This window comes from Salmo salar, chromosome ssa05 (genome assembly GCF_905237065.1).
Source record: "Salmo salar chromosome ssa05, Ssal_v3.1, whole genome shotgun sequence".
NCBI classification, from domain to species: domain Eukaryota; kingdom Metazoa; phylum Chordata; class Actinopteri; order Salmoniformes; family Salmonidae; genus Salmo; species Salmo salar.
In genome coordinates this window covers 63,120,760-63,145,254 of record NC_059446.1, presented here as the reverse complement: position 1 = coordinate 63,145,254, position 24,495 = coordinate 63,120,760, and the positions used below count along the sequence as shown (strand labels likewise).

At 44.4% G+C, this 24,495-nt stretch overlaps 1 protein-coding gene across 6 annotated transcripts in view; it reads left to right on the top strand.

The window, feature by feature from the left end:
• LOC106605411 (triple functional domain protein) overlaps positions 1-24,495 on the top strand; it is a 134,886-nt gene that overhangs the window by 107,156 nt on the left and 3,235 nt on the right. For 4 of the 6 annotated variants that reach the window (XM_014201021.2, XM_014201019.2, XM_014201023.2 and 1 more), the window contains 19 exons: positions 11,047-11,330; positions 11,495-11,665; positions 14,871-14,966; positions 15,373-15,521; positions 15,757-15,823; positions 16,190-16,293; positions 16,406-16,475; positions 16,706-16,795; positions 16,968-17,111; positions 17,277-17,354; positions 18,061-18,252; positions 18,446-18,623; positions 19,048-19,832; positions 20,980-21,227; positions 21,454-21,595; positions 23,148-23,175; positions 23,532-23,694; positions 23,894-24,015; positions 24,147-24,426. In XM_014201021.2, the coding sequence (XP_014056496.1) occupies positions 11,047-11,330; positions 11,495-11,665; positions 14,871-14,966; positions 15,373-15,521; positions 15,757-15,823; positions 16,190-16,293; positions 16,406-16,475; positions 16,706-16,795; positions 16,968-17,111; positions 17,277-17,354; positions 18,061-18,252; positions 18,446-18,623; positions 19,048-19,832; positions 20,980-21,227; positions 21,454-21,595; positions 23,148-23,175; positions 23,532-23,694; positions 23,894-24,015; positions 24,147-24,426 (3,391 nt within the window). Of the gene's footprint in view, positions 1-11,046; positions 11,331-11,494; positions 11,666-14,870; positions 14,967-15,372; positions 15,522-15,756; positions 15,824-16,189; positions 16,294-16,405; positions 16,476-16,705; positions 16,796-16,967; positions 17,112-17,276; positions 17,355-18,060; positions 18,253-18,445; positions 18,624-19,047; positions 19,833-20,979; positions 21,228-21,453; positions 21,596-23,147; positions 23,176-23,531; positions 23,695-23,893; positions 24,016-24,146; positions 24,427-24,495 lie in introns of those variants that run through there. The other 2 variants (XM_014201020.2, XM_014201025.2) reach the window with 2 other exon arrangements.

Below are 24,495 nucleotides of genomic sequence, written 5' to 3'. Positions count from 1 at the left end.
CCAAAAGGCTCCTCAACAGCTTCTACCCCCAAGCCATTAGACTGCTGAACAATTCATAAAAATCGCCACTGGACTATTTACATTGACCCCCCCCCCTCTCCTCTTGTACACTGCTGCTACTCACTGTTTGTTTGTTACCTATGCATAGTCACTTCGCCCCCACCTACATGTACAGATTACCTCAGTTAGCCTGTACCCCTGCACACTGACTCTGTACCGGTGCCCCTGTATATACTGTAGCCTCGTTATTGTTGTTCTTATTGTCTTACTTTTTATTATTACTTTTTATTTTAGCCTACTTGGTAAATATTTTCTTCTTCTTGAACTGCACTGTTGGTTAAGGGCTTGTAAGTAAGCATTTCACGGTAAAGTCTACAGTTGTTGTATTCGGCACGTGGCAAATAAAGTTTGATTTGTGGAAGCTGAGCCCATGGTGTTTGAGGGCTGTGGCTTCTACTAGGGGTTTTACGGTAAAGTGTGCCGTCTGATTCTAAATGTTCCTTTGGGACAGAGGCTTGCCCTCACAGTACAACAGCCCACTCTCTGGGAGAGTAGAGAAGAGAGAGCAGATCCCATCCCACTAACACAGCAGACTGATCTCATCTGAGCTAGAGGATACAGCTGCTTCCTGTAGCTTTTTCTTAAACTACATGATTCTATATCTGTTTTATAAAACTATTTTGAAGAATTGGACTTTAAACAGTGTGAGAACTTGAATAGTACCAGGGCAGGTTGCCATGGCAAATGGAATACAGTCTATTTTTGCTGTTAGTCCTCTGTACCATATGAGTTCTCAAGCGGGACCCTCAGAAAACTGCAAATTCTGGCTGCTGGATTTGGGTATGTAACGATACTGTATAGGACCTATATAGAACCAGTCCTTTAAGTGTTCCAGTCCATTAACGGTGTAGAACAGGCTCCAAGTTTGTAATGGATTGTTATTGTTGTGATCATTGGTATAATCAAGTAAAATATTTAATTATTGTTGACATTATTTTGCAGCATACATTATTTTCACAGCCTACTGTAGAGTACATATCAACAATAACGTCTGTATTGTATTTGAGAGCCTGGGGGATAAGTACAGTAGGCTATTATATTGATTAAATGGGTGTTATGGAGTGGATTATATTGGTGCATAAAAATGATTGAAATACCATATTAAAGTTGGCACGTTTTGGACTAGATTAAGAGCTTCTGAGTCACATGTGGGACAGACACAGACAACCAGACAGACAGAGAAACAGACCGGCAGGAAGGCATGCAGGCTGGCTGGCTGACTGGTTGACTGACTGAGTCAGCCATGTTACTACCTGTTGACGGAACGAACAGTCTATACAGCTGTAGTAACTGTGTTTGTTCCTGGCGCATCCCACCCACCTCAGTGCTGTCCAAACCCTATCCTCCTCCTCGCCCATTCACCAGGATCAAATAGTTAGCCAGCTTACTTTCCTGAATCATCTTTAAAAACTCCATAGTTCGTATAGCTCATAGAGAAAGATTGACTTGAAATTGAAATGTATGAACAACTTGATATGATCAATAACCCATAGCTTTCTGATCAACAGTTACATCTGAATGTGTATTCATTTTAGCCGGCTGATTGATCCTTGCTTTGTGATGATCCACCCCTCTGGTGATATTCTTGTTATTGTAGACATGAGGAGAACAGACAGACACACGCAGTATCACCCACTGCAACACACAGCTGGCTTGGCCTGTGTGCCCTCCTGTCCTGTGTCTGATGAGCCTTGTTAGGTTTCCCAGGAAGTGGACCAGACATCTTAATCCAATTGTGACAGAGGACAGTGAGTCACCACTCTCTGATTGGCTTGGACTGTGCCACATGTCTCCTCACTAGGGCTGGCACAATTACCGTATAACCGTGTAATCGACGGTCATGGATGAAGACCATTGTGAGAATAAACTATTGGTCTTAACTATTTTTTTTTAAATCATTCGTTTTTTGGTTTTGTGGAACGAACACAGGAGAGAGATGGGACTGCCGGGCATTCTTGTGGTTGAGTCCGTTTCTACGGTGACATGGACAATTAACAACATAATGAAACTTTGCTGCTCCTTGCAGCAAACGTAGAAATAGCTAACGTATAAATAAAATGAATAAAACATGCTTGGAACTGCGAACCCTGGCATATTCATGGGTACACTCGCAATGGCTCCTTGTTATTGTGATTAGGGCTGTGATGGTGACCATACTACCGCCACACCGGCAACCACAAGTCATAAAGGCAGTCAAATTCCACGTTACCTTTTTATTCACAGTAAATAGGCTTCTCCAAGCTCTGATGCTGCTGATGGTCCTTGGTAGCCTACCAAACTTGCTAACTGACTTGTACTCAGCACTCTATTATCCCTCTAATCACTCTGAACTCAATGCAAATGTATTCAAAAATCTAATCAAACACACTCTCATGAAGAGACCCCATAAGCTCATGTTGCGCAACATTTCTATAGACCTGAGAAAACAGAGTGATGGCCTCTATTAAAAAGAGGAGGCTCCCATCAGCGTTCTATAGGCTAGGCCTACTATATTTATTTCTCAACTTTCCTAATATTAAGCACAGTGCTTTTCTTAAAAACAGGAACCACAGAAAAAGCTCATTTGCTATTTAAGTGCATAGATGACATGTATATTTTTTTCCTGACCCCGTTTTTGAGACGTGCATGATAATGGTGCATCCTAAATCAAAACAAATTTCACACATTATTTAGTATATGTAAAGACAAGATTAAATCAAGAATAGTCTGATGGGTGACAATATTAGCGTATCACTTGTGAATTAAATATTATCACTTGTGAATGATGCTCAGGGTAAGGCAAGAAACAATGCATACGTTTTTTGGGGGACTTTTTCAAATCATAGTCCCACCCCTTATGTAGCCTATCCCATGGGCCTATATGTTTTGATAAGGTTTGTATCACAAAAGTGGCCAAATAACTTCTTAAAATTAAGCACATTAATCTGCTTTACAAGGGGTGTAGAGCCTAACTGGCATACATACACAGCGCATGAGTTTCAAGTTTGGGGAAGATAATTTTCACCATAAAAATGCACCTTTATAATAAAAGCATTGCATGCATAATCACATTTTGTGTTCCCTTTTGATAATGGTGTTTTCTTGCTAATGGAACATTTGCGCGTATAGCCTACTTCCATGTGCACATTGCTGCGCTTATAATGTGAAGAAATAAATAACCTAATCGTTTATCAACGTTCTAATCTGTTGAGGGGCAGAACGACAGTCAGCCACATTGAGTAAAATGTTTTTTTTTTATGCTAGTGGTTGTATTATTTTGGGATCTATCGCATCCTACAACTGTCGCAGACTGTTTGGAATATTTATTTCTTGCACAGAATTATTATATATATATATTTTTTTAACTAGGCAAGTTAAGAACAAATTCTTATTTACAATGACAGCCTACCAGAGAACAGTGGGTTAACCTCTCTAGGGTAGGTGGCACCAAATCGTCCCACCTACGTAACAGCCAGTGTAATCGCGTGGCGCGTTATTCAAAAACCGCAAAAATGCAAAAACTTCAATTTTTCAAACATATGACTATTTTACACCATTTTAAAGACAAGACTCTCGTTAATCTAACCACACTGTCCGATTTCAAAAAGGCTTTACAACGAAAGCAAAACATTAGATTATGTCAGCAGAGTACCCAGCCAGAAATAATCAGACACCTATTTTTCAAGCTAGCATATAATGTCACATAAACCCAAACCACAGCTAAATGCAGCACTAACCTTTGATGATCTTCATCAGATGACAACCATAGGACATTATGTTATACAATACATGCATGTTTTGTTCAATCAAGTTCATATTTATATCAAAAACCAGCTTTTTACATTAGCATGTGACTAGCATGTGACTAGCATTCCCACCGAACACTGCCGGTGAATTTACTAAATTACTCAAGATAAACGTTCACAAAAAGCATAACAATTATTTTAAGAATTATAGATACAGAACTCCTCTATGCACTCAATATGTCCGATTTTAAAATAGCTTTTTGGTGAAAGCACATTTTGCAATATTCTCAGTAGATAGCCCGGCATCACAGGGCTAGCTATTTAGACACCCAGCAAGTTTAGCAGTCAGCAAAGTCACATTTACTATAAGAAAAATGTTATTACATTTGCTGTCTTCGTCAGAATGCACTCCCAGGACTTCTACTTCAATAACAAATGTTGGTTTGGTTCAAAATAATCCATAGTTATATCCAAACAGCAGCGTTTTGTTCGTGCGTTCAAGACACTATCCGAAAGGGTAAATAAGGGTGACGAGCATGGTGCAATTCGTGACAAAAAAATTCTAAATATTCCATAACCGTACTTCGAAGCATGTCAACCGCTGTTTAAAATCAATTTTTATGCAATTTTTCTCATAAAAAAGCGATAATATTCCAACCGGGAATCTGCGTTTAGGTAAACAGACGAAAGAAAATAAAGCATTCGGTCGACTCGGGCACGCGCCTAAGCCCATAGTACTCTGATCGGCCACTTGCCAAAAGCGATAATGTGTTGCAGCCAGAGGCTGCTTCTATCGTTCAGCTTTTTCCCGGGCTCTGAGAGCCTATGGGAGCCGTAGGAAGTGTCACGTTAGAGCAAAGATCCTCAGTCTTCAATAAAAAGAGCCAAGATGAAACACAGCTTGTCAGACAGGCCACTTCCTGCATGGAATCTTCTCAGGTTTTGGCCTGCCATTTGATTTCTGTTATACTCACAGACACCATTCAAACAGTTTTAGAAACTTTAGGGTGTTTTCTATCCAAAGCCAATAATTATATGCATATTCTAGTTACTGGGCAGGAGTAGTAACCAGATTAAATCGGGTATGTTTTTTATCCGGCCGTGTCAATACTGCCCCCTAGCCCTAACAGGTTAACTGCTTGTTCAGGGGCAGAACAACAGATGTTTACCTTGTCAGCTCAGGGATTCCTAAAATAAAATAGGTCAACTTTTGTACTATGGGGGATAGTAGATTGACATAGGCAGTGCTTTTGTTGTTCATTAGGCCTACTCATCTTGTTGGCTGACGGAAAGTAAATGTGGACAGTTCTTCCAATATCTTCAATATGCTCCTCGGAATTGGATAAGGAAGTGCGCAGTTGTGAGAAAGACTCAATGAGGTGAAGGAGATAAATGTGAGTGAGAGGTGCTTTGGAGCACACAGCACGCATGAAGGGAATTACAATTATTATATTCAGCACAACAACCACTGGCCGCAAAAGGCATGTCTTTTCTTTAGGGGGCATGACGGCCACACAAAGGGGATGCTGCCGGGAAATTCGAGTCATTATCAAGTGCTTGTCAAATTGTGAAGGAGAGACTGATGAAGTGTGTACAGCCTACACAAAAACAAAGCAGAGCTCATGCCGTTAATGCAACTTTTTTCAAATCATCATTAGAGTCGCGTCATGTAGCCTAAGAATCTATTAAAACTCAAATATCACAACTAAAGTTACTTAAGAACTCTAAATTAAACATATAGGAATACCTGTTTCTTTGTTAACCGCTCAACACAGAATAGCCGCATGTGCACACTCCCTCAAATAGTTTGGAGAAAATATCCTTTCTATTTTATTTGTATTCTTCATACTATAAAATAATGCCACGGAAATCTAAGCAAATCTTGTCTGCTAAATTAACTAGTGTAGCCCACAAACATATGGCATAGCCAGATCAGGACCTAACATAAGGACAACTCAGAGTATGCTATTCTGTTCCTCTGAAATAGACTACATTTTCTTCATATCATGTTTCTTTAGACCTGTCTAAAATAAATAATCGATTTATTTTGAATGTGTAGGCTATATTACATGGATTTCTTAAATGTAGATGTTCCAAATGTCTGCATCAGTGGCTTGTAGACTATGTGTGGAAGCCAGGAAATGATAAATGTGTTTAGGTTAATTAACGGTCAATTACCGTGGGACCAGCAGTTATTTGCTTGACAATCAGTGGCTGACGAAATTTCGTGACCGCCACAACCCTAACTGTGATGCAATAATTTCCATGGTAATGTAGAATATTCATTCATGATGTGGCTCATGCAATGGAATGTATTTTTTGTAATATCAGTTGAGTTGAATCAACAAATCACACCACATATTAATGGGACACTTCCTGCTTTTACTTCCTGTTTTGCTTCTATAAGTACATTCGCAATGGCTGCCAGTCCAGCCGTTATGCCATCATTGATTTGATTGGGGATGCCTGTTCTATTTATATGGCAGCACATGCAGCCAGGAGTGGAGGAGAGGAGAAAAAAAAAGTGTTCAAAAATAAATAATAATATGTATTATTATTTTTTATTTTTTGCTATTCGAACGGTTATTACAGTGACCACGGGCATTTGGCTGGCCAATAACCATCATCCAAAATTCCATGACAGCCCTACTCCTTACCGCCATTCTGTCTCATACTCTACTGCTGATTGTGACCTGAAATGTACTAGGCAGACAGGGATACCATATTTACATGTGTTTGAATGTACTGTATGTGTCATGCCAGAACCTATTGTGTCTCCTAATCCCTTGGCTTTAGCTCAGCGGGCTCACATAGTCACAGCAGACCCGGGTTTGGGACAGATGGCAGTAGTGAGCTCAGTGACTGAGGTGACTGATGAAGATCCCCTGGCGGGAGATCAGAGTGAGGTCACCGCAGTGCTTATTTTCCTACCCACTACCCAGAGACGGGATGCATCCCAAATGGAACCCTATCCCCTATATAGTGCACTACCTGGTCAAAGGAAGTGCACTAAATAGGGAAACGGGTGCCATTTGGGACACAGAGACAGTGTCCCACAGGGGGCATGTCTGTGATGTCTGGGGTTATTTTACACCCTGCTGAATAAACAATGGACATGAATGTGTCAAGGCTGGTGACCCTCCTGTTAAATCACTGTCTACGTCTACGAGGACACGCAGACATCTCAAACCAATAATATATCTCGCCCCAGGAGGCACCTCTCAGGGCAGCACTTCAAAGTTAGCTAGTGGCGCTGCTTTGTAGCTGTGACAGGACCGTAAGATCAGATAATCATTGTCCCTGAGGGGAAATTGGTCTTAGACATCTTTGTCTCAACCACACAAAAATACATGAATACAAATACAATATTAAAAGTGAAGTTATGTTGTGTTCTTCACTGAAAATATCTTTGGTGTCCCAGTCAGCCAGGCTAGTTATTTTTCCTTCATACAGTATATGATACCCTGTAGCTCACTTTCTGAGGGGATTGATGGGCTGCCCGCAGCCTGTGAGAGCTCTTCAGACCTACTCTCAAATAGCGCTGTTACACCAGGGGTCAGGCCCCTTGTATGCCTCTGTTCTGTTTGCTCAATATGTGGAGTGGATAGACACTCATGTGTAGAACTGTGCACCAGACTGAGTTTTCCCCCCTGCCACTAACCCACTGGCAGACAGGGCTTTTTAATGGAAGAGTTCAAAAGCATTTGATGTAAATGTGAGAGATATACTATAACTGTACCCTTTTAGCCAGCTAGATGAGGCAATATGGACACGGAGTAAGTTATTTGTGTGTCTCCTTCAATGTAATCACACTGATGCACTGTGCGACAGCTCTGTACAGTACTGGAGGGAAGGAAAGTTTTACTGGGCACCGTGGCATGAGTGTATGTGGGCCTATGGGGAGGGACACACTGAGCCCTGTCTCTGTGGTGTACTAGAAGGCTAGGTTTGTTCAGGTGGAGATTTGATGCCTGTTTCCTTCTTCCTCTCAGAATGGAGGATGGGGCTGGGTACGGCTGGGCTGGCCTGGAGGTGACTGCCTAGTGGGTCTGGCGTAGTCTGCTGTACACATCCAGTGTTACTGTAACACATGGTCCTGCTAGCCTTCTACTGCTCCACTTGGTCGATAGGACCCTGAAGCATGACTGAAACAGCCCGTAATGGCACCTTCCTTTATGTCAGTAATATTGCAACACATTTGATAAATGGAGTCAGGTTTTCCTGGTATGCTGCTACGAGTTATTTATAAGTCTCTTGAAGCCCTCGGTTCTCCCCTGCAGACACAGGACACAATTTTCGAAAAGTACAGGGCTGTGTGAACACCTCATCTTCTCAGGCTCTCTGGCTCGGACTCCCACGGCTGGGTTAGACCGAGAGTAGAGTGAACACATGCTTTATATCAGCAGGATATTACACTACAATATATAGGTCTCCTGAAGCCATTTTAACTAAGGACTGTGATCCCCCTCAACTCCCCCATCCACCCCACCCTGTGACACACATGTTCGTGTGTCACCAAAGACTCACATGTGAAGTGTCTATCAGAATATACTGTAACTGCATACAATGCTATTCCCCACAGAGTGAAAAGAGAAGAGGAAGAGTTACTTCTTTTTCAATCTTTTATTTTCAAATCAGTTGAATGTATTTTTAAAGAAATGCACAGTGTCCATAAACAGGTCTTGAGGTATTGAGACATTAGTTGGAGTTGTCAGAGCAGTCAGAGAAGCGCAGGGCATCCCTTTTGCTCTTGTCACCAGCAGCCTCTTGCTTGCTGTACATTGTCTTCTCCATGGTCCTCCTCCCCATGCAGCTAAGGAAGGCAAACGTACCAATCAGTGTGGTCTATTAATACATGTTGCTACGAGATTAACATTTTAACCTTCAATTTCATCTTACATGGAAGTGAGTTCTGGCCCTTATCTATAGTTGACGTGATCTATTTTCGGTTCCAAGCACCCTTTCATTTAGATACGCATGAGGCTAAGAGTTGAGACTGACCTGATGAAGTCCTCCATGGCGTCGAGGCGCTGCTCCATGCCCTCCATCCTCAGCAGAACCTTCTCCTGAAGCTCCATCATCAGAACAGCCTTGTTGCTGTCCCCTTTAGCCTGGCACTGGAGCAGTCCTTCTTTCCCTTGGCCTTGCCTTGTCCACTTCCTCCTGCTGAGCCACAGGCGAACCAGGCAGATGACCAGAAAGGCCCCCCCGAGGGCCAGGATGGTGCAGTCCACATCAGGCATGGTTATGGAGTCCAGGATGTAGGTCTTGTACTCCTCCCTTCTCTCCACCACATGTCTCAACTCGTCTGGTGTCATATCCATGCCAACTCTGGACCAGGTTGGGAGTTTGCAGTGCTGCACATCAATGTCAATGCACACCATCTTGAGAAGAAGTAAGGCTAAACGTGAGGATGAAGTAGCCCCAAAAGGCTCCTGGGCTTATTTGCTCCTGGCCTCTTTGTAGGTCTAGAGGTCAGTCTGATCCAACCGTGTCTGAGGAACGAATGAAGGCCTGGGCCAGTGGCAGCCTCAGATCACCCTCAGCAGTCCATTGTGACATCATTTGAGTGCCATTTGACATCGTTAGACTGTCATGATGTCACAATCCAATCCTGCCTGAGTATCAAAGCCTGAGCCAATGAAATGCAGCCCCAGACCATCTCAGCAGACATATTGTGACATCATAAAGCAGTCAAATGACACCTTGAATCATTTTTGAAAATGTCACACTTGCATGCACATCAAAACGATTGTAGCAAACATAGTGTCATCTGGAATGATGAATTAAAACTGTCTATTCAAACACGTCTTAAAACAACATAGTCCAGCTTGGTATCAAATACATCTGGAACTGAAGGGAAGGTTATTAACTCTATTCATACACTGTCTTTCATCTGGCGCACCATTCAGCCTGACTTGTTTGCGCAACATTTTGAAACAGTATGGAAGTAATTTACTGTGCTGTAGCTTTAGGAAAACAGCTGTAGAAACTTCATGAAATGATCCATGGCCTGGCTTGAGAACATCTCCTGAGATTGCTCTTGGCTGCTAAGAGAAACCCTTTCGACATGGCCATGGGTGTATCCTCCTTTTGGCCTGAGTCTCGCTGTACAAATGAAAATGAAAAGTCACACACTCCTCTCTCCTTGCTGAGACCCACTATGACTCCCGATGCACTAGTGCAGCAGCACCCTGTTAATAAAGCGTGTGTGATCAGTTCATGCCAAAGGCCTGATCAGTACATGATAAGCATGGGGTCAATTCAGAGCCATCACCTTCTATCCCACTCAGATTTGTACAGGATTGTTAGAGATTTCTCAGCTCATGTGTTGTTGTTTTGAATTGATTCGTTTCTCAGTGTTAGAAGTTCTAAGATTCTTCAAAGGGCCTGTTGTCTGTTCTCATGTCAGCAGTTTACTGAGTTCAGTTCACTGAGAGACAGAGCCAACCGCTGAGAACACAGAGGTCACCTCACTGGACACTTTACTCTAGTGCTGTCAGTGGGCTAAGAACCCGTCCACACAGAGACAGAAGAAACACATGGAGAATGCACTACGTATCCGTCTATTCATCAGAAGTTCTGTTTCTGAAGGATACAACATTTCTGTGAAGCCGGGACCTGGGCAATCTATCCACCCTGAGTAGCATCCCTCAGTTTACATAAGCAGAAGCACCCCACACTGCACCACATTTAAACCCACAGCCTCAGCCAAGTCCTCTCCCACACCTCTCAGGGGAGATCGAACCACAGAAGAGGGAGGTGGTGGGCATTCAGCCTAAAGTAGATACACACACACACACACACACACACACACACACACACACACACACACACACACACACACACACACAGAGAATAGCTTATGCAACTTTTATATAATGTTATGTATTCCATGGTTTTTAAAATTAAGTTCATCCAGTTCACTTTCAAAGGAGGAACATCTATCGATAGACGCTTCAATGCAGAGGGTGGACACGCAGTGTTAGGATGCGATGCTCCACTCTAACCAACATGTACTAAAATGGAATGTCTGAGTATCGATACATAAACAATTATGCCTCCTAGGTAATGAAGTACCTTGCAAAAGTGCATCTAATCTCATTGGTGCCCTCATAGCTGAATTCAGACCCATTCCCAAGATACTGTGCACTGTGACTGACCTCGCGCTCTCTCTCTCTCTTTCTCTCTCTCTCTCTCTCTCTCCTTCTCCTTCTCTCTCTCTCTCTCTCTCTCTCTCTCCATGTCTCTCCCCCTGCAGACACCCTGTCTGTGTCCAGTAACGATGCCATCCAGCCTGGCGCCAGCCACACCCTGGGCTTCCACAGCTCCCCGGGGCCCAAGCGACCGGGCAACACGCTGAGGAAGTGGCTGACCAGCCCAGTGAGGCGGCTGAGCAGCGGCAAGGCCGACGGACACGTCAAGAAGCTGGCCCACAAGCACAAGAAGAACCGCGACGGACGCAGCAAGAACACAGACTCCGCCGGCTCCCAGAAAGACTCGGACGACAACGCCGCCACGCCACAGGACGAGACCATCGAGGAGGTCCGTTCAATTGGTCACCCCAATCACTCATATATCACTTCCTTTCTTTCTCTTTTACATAATCTATTCAACATTAAATATTTCCCTAATTTCCTTCTCTCCTTTATTTTGAGCCGATTGTGTTGTATTTAGTTGTAAGCTCTGTTGTCGTTGTCCCTCTACAGAGGATGAGGAACGAGGGGCTGAGCAGTGGGACTCTGTCCAAGTCTTCCTCCTCTGGGATGCAGAGCTGTGGGGAGGAGGAGGGAGAGGAGGGGGCTGATGCTGTACCCCTGCCTCCCCCCATGGCCATCCAACAACACAGCCTGCTGCAGGCTGACTCTCAGGACGACAAAGTGAGACACAAACACTCACACACACTTAACATGCCTCCATGAGGTTTAGTTAGAGTATATCAAAGAGGGGACAATCATCTTTCCTGTAAAATCTTTTGGAAAATAAAAAGAGACATTGGTAAATCAATGAATGTATTTCTTTTAGACCAGTTTGTCTGAAAAGGTAGATATTTTATACCTATGCAGTTTACCTTCATTCACTCATCATCACAGAACAGTTATTGTAACTAGAGCGATAGGCGTTTCTTTGACACTAATATCATTGTTTTCTCTTCTTTCTTGACTTTGCTTTAACTTTACCATAGCTTTATGTTGATTTTTGTTCTGCCTCTGTTTTGTCTCAGTTCCCGTACCTCTCCATGTAACTGCCTTCGCTCTAGTCACACTCCCCCAACCAACCAACCAGCCCTGGCTTTATTTTACTTCCCAGCCATCCATCCTGTCATGCTATCTCCTCACCCTCGCTGCCCTATGTTTTTCAAGGACTATTGTTGCGGATGTGACGAATACTCCATTTGCTGTAGTTAGTGAAGTTTGACTAGAACTGACTGACTACCCCTTTAAAGACCTGGCCTTGTTTAGCCTGTTGCTATTGTTTAGCCAGACAAGCTGTGCTTGTGACTGGCCTGTTTCCGGGGTTACCCCTGTTGTAATGGAGTATTTAACAGCACATATACATTGTTCAGTCATGTGCTCCACTGTGGTGCCAGTGCTCAGAACCTTGCTCCAACCAACTCCAACCCCCGCCTCGTCCCCTGTATCCTCCATGCTAGCCTGGCCCCACTAGGCCGCTATTTGGCCCTGATTAGGGAGACCACACCCATTCCTTTTGGGGACATTTGGAATGTCGGGCGGTGTCAAAACACGTCAATGGTGAGCTTCTCTAAGAAATGAATGTATGATGAGGTGATGTCATCATGTGCTGTAATATGTAGAAACATCTTTAATACAGTGACAAATACTTTCCAGAAAATATTAATCAAATGTAGTGTAAACATCATTTTTTTATATACTGTTGAAGTCGGAAGTTTACATACATTTAGGTTGGAGTCATTAAAACTTGTTTTTCAACCACTCCACAAATTTCTTGTTAACAAACTATAGTTTTGGAAAGTCGGTTAGGACATCTACTTTGTGCATGACACAAGTAATTTTTCCAACAATTGTTTACAGACAGATTATTTCACTTATAATTCACTGTATCACAATTCCAGTGGGTCAGAAGTTTACATACACTAAGTTGACTGTGCCTTTAAACAGCTTAGAAAATTCCAGAAAATTATGCCATGGCTTTAGAAGCTTCTGATAGGCTAATTGACATAATTTGAGTCAATTGGAGGTGTACCTGTGGATGTATTTCAATGCCTACCTTCAAACTCAGTGCCTCTTTGCTTGACATCATGGGAAAATCTAAAGAAATCAGCCAAGACCTCAGAAAAAAATGGTAAACCTCCACAAGTCAGGTTCATCGTTGGGAGCAATTTCCAAATGCCTGAAGGTACCATGTTCATCTGTACAAACAATAGTACGCAGGTATAAACACCATGGGACCACGCAGCTGTCATACCGCTTAGGAAGGAGACGCGTTCTGTCTCTGGTGTGAAAAGTGTGAAAAGTGCAAATCAATCCCAGAACAACAGCAAAGGACCTTGTGAAGATTCTGGAGGAAACGGGTACAAAAGTATCTATATCCACAGTAAAACGAGTCCTATATCGACATAACCTGAAAGGCCGCTCAGCAACGAAGAAGCCACTGCTCCAAAACCTCCATAAAAAAGCCAGACTACGGTTTGCAACTGCACATGGGGACAAAGATCATACTTTTTGGAGAAATGTCCTCTGGTCTGATGAAACAAAAATAGAATTGTTTGGCCATAATGACCATCGTTATGTTTGGAGGAAAAAGGGGGAGGCTTGCAAGCTGAAGAACACCATCCCAACCGTGAGGCACGGGGGTGGCAGCATCATGTTGTAGGGGTGCTTTGCTGCAGGAGGGACTGGTGCACTTCAGAAAATAGATGGCATCATGAGGAGGAAAATGATGTGGATATATTGAAGTAACATCCCAAGACATCAGTCAGGAAGTTAAAGCTTGGTTGCAAATGGGTCTTCCAAATGGACAATGACCCCAATCATACTTCCAAAGTTGTGGCAAAATGGCTTAAGGACAACAAAGTCAAGGTATTGGAGTGGCCATCACAAAGCCCTGACCTCAATTCTATAGAAAATGTGTGATCAGAACTGAAAAAGTGTGTGCGAGCAAGGAGGCCTATAAACCTGACTCAGTTACACCAGCTCTGTCAGGAGGAATGGGCCAAAATCCACCCAATCTATTGTGGGAAGCTTGTGGAAGGCTACTCAAAACGTTTGACCCAAGTTAAACAATTTAAAGGCAATGCTACCAAATACTAATTGAGTGTATGTAAACTTCTGACCCACTGGGAATGTGATGAAAGAAATAAAAGCTGAAATAAATCATTCCCTCTACTATTATTCTGACGTTTCACATTCCTACAATTAAGTGGTGATCCTAACTGACCTAAGACAGGGAATTTTTACTAGGATTAAATGTCAGGATTTATGAAAAACTGAGTTTAAATGTGTATGTAAACAGGTGTATGTAAAGGTGTATGTAAACTTCCGACTTCAACTGTATATATATTTTTTTGGTTTTATTTCTTTTTTTAACTTATCCATTTTTTACTTAACACTTATTTCTCTTACAACTGTATTGTTGGTTAAGGGCTTGTAAGTAAGCATTTCACTGTAAGGTCTGTTGTATGTGGCGCATGTGACAAATAACATTTGATTTGATTTGAACATTAAACCACACACCTCTCTTTCTCGCTCTCATGCTCTCTCTACTTTCTCTCTCTCTCACGCTCGCTCTCATGGTCTCTACTTTCTCTGTCTCTCTCTGTCTGTCTCTCTCACACTCTCGCTACTTTCTCTCTCTTTCTTTCACACTCTCTCGCTCTCACAGTCTCTACTTTCTCTGTCTCTCTCTGTCTGTCTCTCTCACACTCTCTGTACTTTCTGTCTCTTTCTCTCACACTCTCTCTCTCGCTCTCACGCTCTCTACTTTCTCTCTCTCTCACGCTCGCTCTCCTTTCTCTGTCTCTCTGTCTCTCTCTCTGTCTGTCTCTCTCTCTGTCTCTGTCCCTCTCTGTGTCTGTCTGACTCTGTCTCTTTCCCTCCCTTCCAGGCAGCCTCTCGTCTATCGGGCCGACCCAGTAGTTCAGAGACACCCAGTGCGGCTGAGCTGGTCAGTGCCATCGAGGAGCTGGTCAAGAGTAAGATGGTAAGACCCAGCCATCCATCAGTCTACCACACTGCTGTCAGTTACGCACACTCTCACACACACACACACACACACACTGCCAGCTCAGCTCAGGCCAGTCTGGTGCCAGGGTGGATGTGACATGTGAAGGTGCCATGGCCCACCAGTCATCTGTGATACATTTGAGTCACCACACCAACTGACTCCTTCTCTTCATAAGACCTGGCACAGCACTTTAATGCTGCCATTCTTTGTCACACCCTCATAGCAGCAACACCACTGCTCTCTCTGCTAGCACAGTGATTGTATGGAGAAGCTCAGCTTACTCACTGCATGTTCACAATGAATATACAGTAAGTTCTCTCTCTCTCTCTCTCTCTCTCTCTCTCTCTCTCTCTCTCTCTCTCTCTCTCTCTCTCTCTCTCAGTCCCTGGAGGACCGTCCCAGCTCTCTCTCTGTGGAACAAGGGGACAGCAGCAGCCCCTCCCTCAACCCCTCCCTCAACTCCCTCCTGTCCTCCTCCTCCCCCATCGATGAGATGGACGAGCGCAAGTCGGGTTTCCTCAAGAGACGCCAGTGAGTTCAGTTTCACTCCGCAACGTCTCATACGTAGAAATAGAATGACTGGAAGGGTCGCCCTCATTCAAGCCAATGAGGCCGTAATGGGTGGATCGGTGATGGGCCCTTTCTAGTCATTCTATTTCTAGGGTTTCAAAGCCTACAGTATGCCCTGAGCCATCAGATAAAACTATCCTGTGGTAGTCTAGCTAAACAATCCTCTCATTGTTTACTTCACCTCTCTCCCCTACAGCTATGTGTTACTGGAGCTGGTGGAGACAGAGAGGGACTATGTGAGAGACCTGGGTTCAGTGGTGGAGGTGAGAACACATTGTTTCTTACTTGACTGTAGGCCCATAATCAATGACTCACTCCTCTCCATCACACTCTGTTCACGTTCTAGACTTGGTCAAAGTGCTAGGTCCCGTCCACAAAACAATCCCTAATCCTTACGACCCCTAGGCTCTCCATATAAATCGAAATGAACTGTATATGTAAAATCAATATGGTAACAACCCCACCTTGCCCTCTAAACATACATGTAGTGCGTATACCGATCAGATCAGATCACCACAAGTGCCCTAAGGGGCAGAGGTTGTTTGTGGACAGGGCAATGGAATAGTATTGGCTGAATTTGGCGCTGTGTCTAGTCCTGTGGTCACCTGAATGTCTTATCTCCCCTTCAGGGCTACATCAGCAAAATGAAGGAGGACGGCGTACCAGACGACATGAGGGGAAAAGACAAGATAGTGTTTGGGAATATCCACCAGATATACGACTGGCATAGAGAGTAAGACGAGAATAGTACCTACCTACAGTACTAGCGTTATTATTAGTTTGACTTTTATATTACTATATTTCTCATATTAATATTTCTCATACTCTTCTCTGATTGGCCGCAGTTTCTTCCTGGGAGAGCTAGAGAAGTGCATGGAGGATCCTGATAGGCTGGCTCCCCTGTTCGTCAAACAAGTAAGAGAGATTTGATGATTTTCATTGGCCAAAATATACCATCTGTAGTGGATGTCGCTGTGCATCATAACAAGGTTAGTGCTAAACCCTAACCTTAACCCCTAACCTTAACCATAATCCCTAATTGTAAATGAAATGGGGTAGGGACATCCCAAGGATTCCAGATAGCAAGGACCATAATACCACTTCCTCACCATTTCCCTTGTGTTTTTTCCTTGTTTTCATGCTAGGAGCGACGGTTACACATGTACATCGTGTACTGTCAGAACAAGCCCAAATCGGAGCACATCGTGTCTGAGTACATAGACACTTACTTTGAGGTAAGAATACACACACTCCCTCCACCCCACACATACCCCGCAAGTAGGTTTATTCCAGTCTCTCTAACGGAGCACATATTTCATCCTGTTCTCATACCTTGTGTTATATTTTTACACAGTCCTTTGTTTTTACTGTGTGCAACTAAATCTAATGGCTCCCTGTGTATTTTAGGAGCTCAAGCAGCGTCTGGGCCACAGACTCCAGATCACTGATCTTCTCATTAAGCCTGTGCAGCGCATCATGAAGTACCAGCTCCTGCTGAAGGATTTACTTAAGTTCTCCAAAAAGGCTGCAGTAGATACTACTGAGCTGGAGGTAAGAACTACAATCTGGGTTTGATTCGATGGCCTTCCACCCCTAATAACATGGACAAGCATGCTATGATTTCGTTTTTACTTGAAAGTTATACTTGTTATAAAGCTGTGATTATGTTTTCTTTCCCTCTAAAATGGTGCTTTCTATCTTCTCTGTTTCTGCCAGAAAGCGGTGGAGGTCATGTGTGTTGTTCCCAAAAGATGCAACGACATGATGAACGTTGGGCGTCTCCAAGGCTTCGACGTAAGACTCACGGGCTCTGTCTTCTTCAGGGAATAGAGAATGTAGTCTTTCAGTTCGGTCACAAATTCTCCAAAATAGCTTACTTGAATTTGATTTTGGCCGTTAAGTTACATGGATCATATGATACATGGGAGAAGGGCTTGGGTTTGCTGTCTCTCTCTCTATTTCCACTCGTTGTATTATATGATAATAGCATGCATATAATATGCATATTTCATCTGAGTGGCTAAGAATGAGTCTGAGGCTGTCCTCTGTACTCCATCATTTTATTTGTATGTATTTTATTGAAAGGCCCAGTACAGTCACAATTCTGTTTTCCAGTTTTTTATATTAAACTGACACTCTAAAAGTGTGAACAAATTTGATTTCAAAATACAATCTACACATGACCTTCTAATCAACAGGTTTGCATGTGTTGGAGTTTTGGCGTGACATCACCATGTGTAAATTGGTTAATCGACCAATAACAAAGAGTTCCAAACCTCTCTGCCAATAACAGCTAGTTTTCAGTTTTCCCCTCCCAAAATTCTTGCTTGAGAAATAGTGTTTTGCTAAAAGCTACTTTTGCCCATTTGAATGGCAATCTATTACAGTAATGTACTTACTTGTTACCCAGAAATATTTTGATATGGATATAAAACGGCTGCATTGGGCCTTAAACCTTTATTTAACCAGACAGGCAATACATTGGTATTCCCCCATGCAGGGCAAGATTGTGGCCCAAGGCAGACTGCTGCTCCAGGATACCTTCATGGTATCAGATCAGGACGGGGGGCTACTCACAAGGATGAAGGAGAGGAGGGTCTTCCTCTTCGAACAGATCGTCATCTTCAGCGAGCCCCTGGACAAGAAGAAAGGCTACTCCCAACCGGGATACCTCTTCAAGAACAGCGTTAAGGTATGGAGCATCGATCGGGATCATCTCCCCTAATCAATCCACTTAGATCATATTACAGTGGATGTATTTTTTGGGGGCTGGACATTGCTGGGATAGTAATTGCCCTAAGGGCCAAAGTCATTTGAATAGTTGTCTGATTCTGAAAACACTCACATCCCCTCCTCTCCCCTATATCTTGTGTGTGTGTGTCCAGGTGAGCTGGCTGGGCCTGGAGGAGAGCACAGACGACCCCTGTAAGTTCACCCTGACCTCCCGGTCATCCAGTGGCGGTGTGGAGACCTACGTGATGCACTCAGCCAATCCTGGAGTCAGCCAGATGTGGGTCCACCAGATCACCCAGATCCTGGAGAGCCAACGCAACTTTCTCAATGGTAAAAAAAGACAGATCCCGGTTCATCTGTGTAACTGTGTAGTGATATTATGCTAGCTTCTCCCAGGTGGCAGCATAATCATATCATATGATTTCAATGTTTCATCTGTCTACCTGTGTAGTCATCCGCTCCATAGAATGTATCAACATTCTGAGAAAATAAGTGTTTAAAACACACAATAATATGGACTATAGCATGATGTACTGGAATGCAAAATGCAAAGAATGTTTTTATATTTTTGTTTCATAGCTAGACAATGTGTACTCATACCACTGAGGTGACTCTTTCTCTCTGTCTGTCTCTCTCTATCTCTTGCTATCTCTATATCTCTATATCTCTCTCTCTCTCTCTGTCTCTCTGTCTCTCTGTCTCTCTGTCTCTCTGTCTCTCTCTCTCTCTCTCTCTCTCTCTTTGTGTCCCCCAGCACTGACATCCCCTATCGAGTACCAGAGGAACCACGTGGGGGCAAGTGGAGCAGGCCTGGGGGCCCCCAGCAGCAGCAGTGGCCTGGCAGGAGGTGGCTGCAGCAGCTCCGTAGTGGGCCCTGGGAGTAACTCTCTGTGTGGCCCCCAGAGTCGCCGGCCCTCGCGCATCCCCCAGCCCTCCTCCCGTATCCCACAGCCTGTCCACCACCACCACCCCCCGGGGTCTGACGGACCGGACAGAACAGCAGGTACGTGGTCCCGACAACCCCCCTCCTCCTCCCAGACCCCCTGCCCTCCTGACCATGCAGAGGGGGACCTGGGGCCCCAAGATGTCCCCAAGATGCGAGTGCTGGAGGGACCCCGGCCCCGCAGCAGAACCAGCAGCAACAGCAATGGCAAGTCCTTGGGCGTTGCTGAGGGCAGCTTCAAGGAGAGCTACCCTGGGGAGGACCCTCAGATCCCCATCCCACGGCTGGCTGTGGCCCCTCTGAATCTTGCCAAGCCTCGGGTAGGGACAGTCTCTCCACTGACCTGCCCCATAAAGGAGGAATTCATCCCAGGCAGCCCAGCCCAGAAAGGCTCCCTTTTCTGGTCCACCGCGGTCCCAGCCTCCCCAGCTAGCCGGCCTGGCTCCTTCTCCTACCACAGTGATAGTGGAGACTCGACCCTGGGCCACAGGGAGAGCCACAGCCACCACCACTCCACCCACAGCAAGGATATAGACCGCATGAGCACATGCTCCTCCACCAGTGAGCAGTCCTTACAGTCCACGCAGAGTAACGGGGTAAGAGCCCTACTCGAGTCCCAGGCTTCTGTCCGGCTTAGTCCCTACTAACCTTACTGGCTGACCAGAAGTTCTCCTGGGTCATCTGAACCACAAGTGCATACTAAACTATCTAAGTACACTAACTTGCCTATGGTGTGAGTTTTCATCCTTCCTGCTGTCTTTCAGACTCTACTAACAGTGTGTTTTTGGCTGGTACAGCAGCTAACTGCTACAGTAACTCAGCTTGCTGTACGGTATGTTGGTGTCCTCTCCTCTCCCTTGGTAAGTGTTTCCAGTATGACTCTCTGCCTCTGCTTCCCTAACTTCACACACCCAGCTCTGTCTTGGCTCTGAGTTTTTGCTGTCCCTTTGCTTCAGCCTATTGTGGTCTGATCTGAAAAACCATCGAGGCATTTATGGGTTAAATGCAAATGAATGCTGATATAATGGAAGATTGATATCTGATTTTGACTTCACCTGCCTGCAAGAAGAGGAGCTCTGATGTAAAAAGAAACGCTTGCCGTCCCTCCTGATTTCTCTTAGCTCTTGCTCTGACCATGCTGCTTCATTTCTATCTTGGTCCTGTGGGACTGATGACACATCCTCGTTCCCGTTCTCCCCTTGCCTTGCCCCTGAATACATTTGACTCACACCAAATGCATTTGGCTTCACTTCAAACTTTATTTCAGGCTCTGTCTCTCCTGAAACGGACTATTTCCTCTCTACTCTCACTGTCTTTGAGAGATACCCACTCCATGTTAACTCTCCTCTGTCTCTCTGACTTCTGGATACCTTGTCTTCGTTTCTACAAACGAGAAGGTCTAGTTATGAGACATGTAGGAACCAGATGTTAGTTGCTACAGTATGACTTTCCTCACTCTACTTTCTGAACCTTTTGTAATGAATGCTTTGAAATGAGTCCTTCTTTGTGCATGAGCTCTAGCATATAAACAGATGAACAACATGATGCTCATGTGCAATGAAATCAATAACATTTGAATTTGTTTAGTCTTTTAGAGTCAGTTTGTGTGTGCGTGCATTTGTCTCTGTCTGTCCGTCTCTCTCTCTCTCTATGCCTCTCTCTTTGTGTAACCCTACCTATAAACCCTTACTGACTCCATTTCCTCCCCTGCCTCCCATCCTCCCCTGCCTCCCCCTCCTCCAGAGTGAAAGCAGTAGCAGCAGCAGCATCAGCACCATGCTGGTGACCCAGGACTACGTGGCCCTGAAGGAGGATGAGATCAGTGTTTCCCAGGGCGAGGTGGTCCAGATGCTGGCCTCCAATCAGCAGAACATGTTCCTGGTGTTCCGGGCTGCCACCGAGCAGGGCCCTGCCGCCGAGGGCTGGATCCCCGGCTACGTACTGGGTCACACCTCCACCATCATCCCCGACCTCCCCGAAGGAACCATCAAGTAAGAGACAGACACTGCTGCTACTCCATGTGCCAACCTGAATGAATGAATGAAAAGCTTTATCATCCCAAAGACAATTCCATTTTCACATCATGACCTCTGCCATCATAAAAGTGAAACAGTAGACAAAGATGTAGAAATCACAAGTTAAACTTTTCTCTTCATTTCTTCCTTTTTCTTTTTCTCTCTCTCTTCTCCCTTTTCTTTCTCATTCTCTTGTCTGGAGCAGGAAGTCATCCTCGTGGCACACAGCACTCCGCATCAGGAGAAAGTCTGAGAAGAGAGACAAGGAGACCAGGAAGGAAAATAAGATGGAAAACGGCTACCGCAAGTCTCAAGACTGTCTGACTAATAAAGTTTCTGTAAAGGTAGAGTTGATTTAATAATCACCTGTATGGCTGTAAGACTTAAAGCCCCTCTACATTAACCTCAGTATGGCTGTGAGACTTAAAGCCCCTCTACATTAACCTCAGTATGGCTGTAAGACTTAAAGCCCTCTACATTAACCTCAGTATGGCTGTAAGACTTAAAGCCCCTCTACATTAACCTCAGTATGGCTGTGAGACTTAAAGCCCCTCTACATTAACCTCAGTATGGCTGTGAGACTTAAAGCCCCTCTACATTAACCTCAGTATGGCTGTGAGACTTAAAGCCCCTCTACATTAACCTCAGTATGGCTGTGAGACTTAAAGCCCCTATACATTAACCTCAGTATGGCTGTGAGACTTAAAGCCCCTCTACATTAACCTCAGTATGGCTGTAAGACTTAAAGCCCCTCTACATTAACCTCAGTATGGCTGTGAGACTTAAAGCCCCTCTACATTAACCTCAGTATGGCTGTGAGACTTAAAGCCCCTCTACATTAACCTCAGTATGGCTGTAAGACTTAAAGCCCCTCTACATTAACCTCAGTATGGCTGTAAGACTTAAAGCCCCTCTACATTAACCTCTGTATGGCTGTGAGACTTAAAGCCCCTCTACATTAACCTCAGTATGGCTGTAAGACTTAAAGCCCCTCTACATTAACCTCAGTATGGCTGTGAGACTTAAAGCCCCTCTACATTAACCTCAGTATGGCTGTGAGACTTAAAGCCCCTCTACATTAACCTCAGTATGGCTGTGAGACTTAAAGCCCCTCTACATTAACCTCAGTATGGCTGTAAGACTTAAAGCCCCTCTACATTAACCTCAGTATGGCTGTGAGACTTAAAGCCCCTCTACATTAACCTCAGTATGGCTGTAAGACTTAAAGCCCCTCTACATTAACCTCAGTATAGCTGTAAGACTTAAAGCCCCTCTACATTAACCTCTGTATGGCTGTAAGACTTAAAGCCCCTCTACATTAACCTCAGTATGGCTGTAAGACTTAAAGCCCCTCTACATTAACCTCAGTATGGCTGTGAGACTTAAAGCCCCTCTACATTAACCTCAGTATGGCTGTGAGACTTAAAGCCCCTCTACATTAACCTCAGTATGGCTGTGAGACTTAAAGCCCTCTACATTAACCTCAGTATGGCTGTGAGACTTAAAGCCCCTCTACATTAACCTCAGTATGGCTGTGAGACTTAAAGCCCCTCTACATTAACCTCAGTATGGCTGTGAGACTTAAAGCCCCTCTACATTAACCTCAGTATGGCTGTGAGACTTAAAGCCCCTCTACATTAACCTCAGTATGGCTGTGAGACTTAAAGCCCTCTACATTAACCTCAGTATGGCTGTGAGACTTAAAGCCCCTCTACATTAACCTCAGTATGGCTGTGAGACTTAAAGCCCCTCTACATTAACCTCAGTATGGCTGTGAGACTTAAAGCCCCTCTACATTAACCTCATTTAATGGATTCGTGTTGTAATTATTTAATGTCTTTGTGGTAAAAACTAATTTGAAGAAGAAACTTATTTGTGTTCATATTTTTCTTTCAGCTTCTAAACCCCAACTACATCTATGATGGTATGTATACATTTAAATGTGTTTGCTTGGGCTTTACTATACAGTAATTGAATGACACATCTATATTTTCACATACCAGGGGTTCAACAAGTTTTATTGTCTTGTCTTGTACTGCATACTTTGTACTGTCTATTGGGTAGCTCAGATGTGGGATTGTGTAGTCTGCATGTAAGCATCCTCCTCCGAGCCAGAGCAGTGTATAGGCCTGGAGCCTGTCTCCTGTTCCTGTAGCGTGAGGCAGCTGGAAAAACCAAAGTACACCCCATGGACAGGACGCTAGTATATTGCAAGGCTAGTTAGCATGTGACATAGTCAAACTCACGTGTCCTCTGTCTGTCTGTCTGTTACCTCTGTAGTACCCCCAGAGTTCCTGCTGCCCCTGAGTGATGTGACCTGTGACCTGGGGGAGAGTGTCACTCTGAGGAGTAAAGTCTGTGGAAGACCCAAAGCCTCGGTCACCTGGAGAGGACCTGACCACAGCACTCTGAGCAACGACGGTCACTACAGCGTCACCTACAGGTACACATCGGCCGTGATGACATTTTACGTTCCATTTTAGTCATTCAGCAGATACTCTTCTCCAGAGGGACATGCAGTGATCATTGCAACGCGTTAGAATGACTTAGCTGTTGGAAGACAATGTTCTGTTGTAGTTGAATTAAAGTAAATGTTGCTATTGTTGAAACTTACCTTGTGACTTCCCTTCTTCTCTCTGCAGTGACACGGGCGAGGCAACTCTCCTCATCATGGGTGTGTCTGTGGAGGATGACGGGGTGTACACCTGTGTTGCCACCAACGTAGTGGGCAGCGTGTCATCCTCCGCCAGCCTCAGAGTCTTAGGTTAGTCACTGTTGAGTTACATTAAGTTGAGTTGAGTTGTAGACTCCTGTGGGGGTACAGTATATCCTCTATATTCACACTACTTCTTCAGTACTTTTGCATTTTAACATTCAATGTTTCTATTTTCCCAGGGGCCTCCGACGATGGGAGTGAAGTGATTTGGAAGAACAACTTTGAGTCCTTCTACACAGAGGTCACAGAACTGGGCAGGGGAAGGTTCTCAGTGGCTAAGCGCTGTGACCAGCGTGGGAGCAAGCGTGCCGTAGCAGCCAAACATGTCAACAAGCGGTTGATGCGGCGTGAGCAGGTGCTCCAGGAACTGAGGATACTACAGTGTCTGGAACACCCACACCTGGTCGGCCTGCTGGACACCTTCGAGACAGCCACCAGCTACGTGCTAGTGCTGGAGATGTACGTTAGAAAAACTGTGGCTGAGCCCCAAATGGCACCCTATTCCCTATAACTGATCAAAAGTAATAC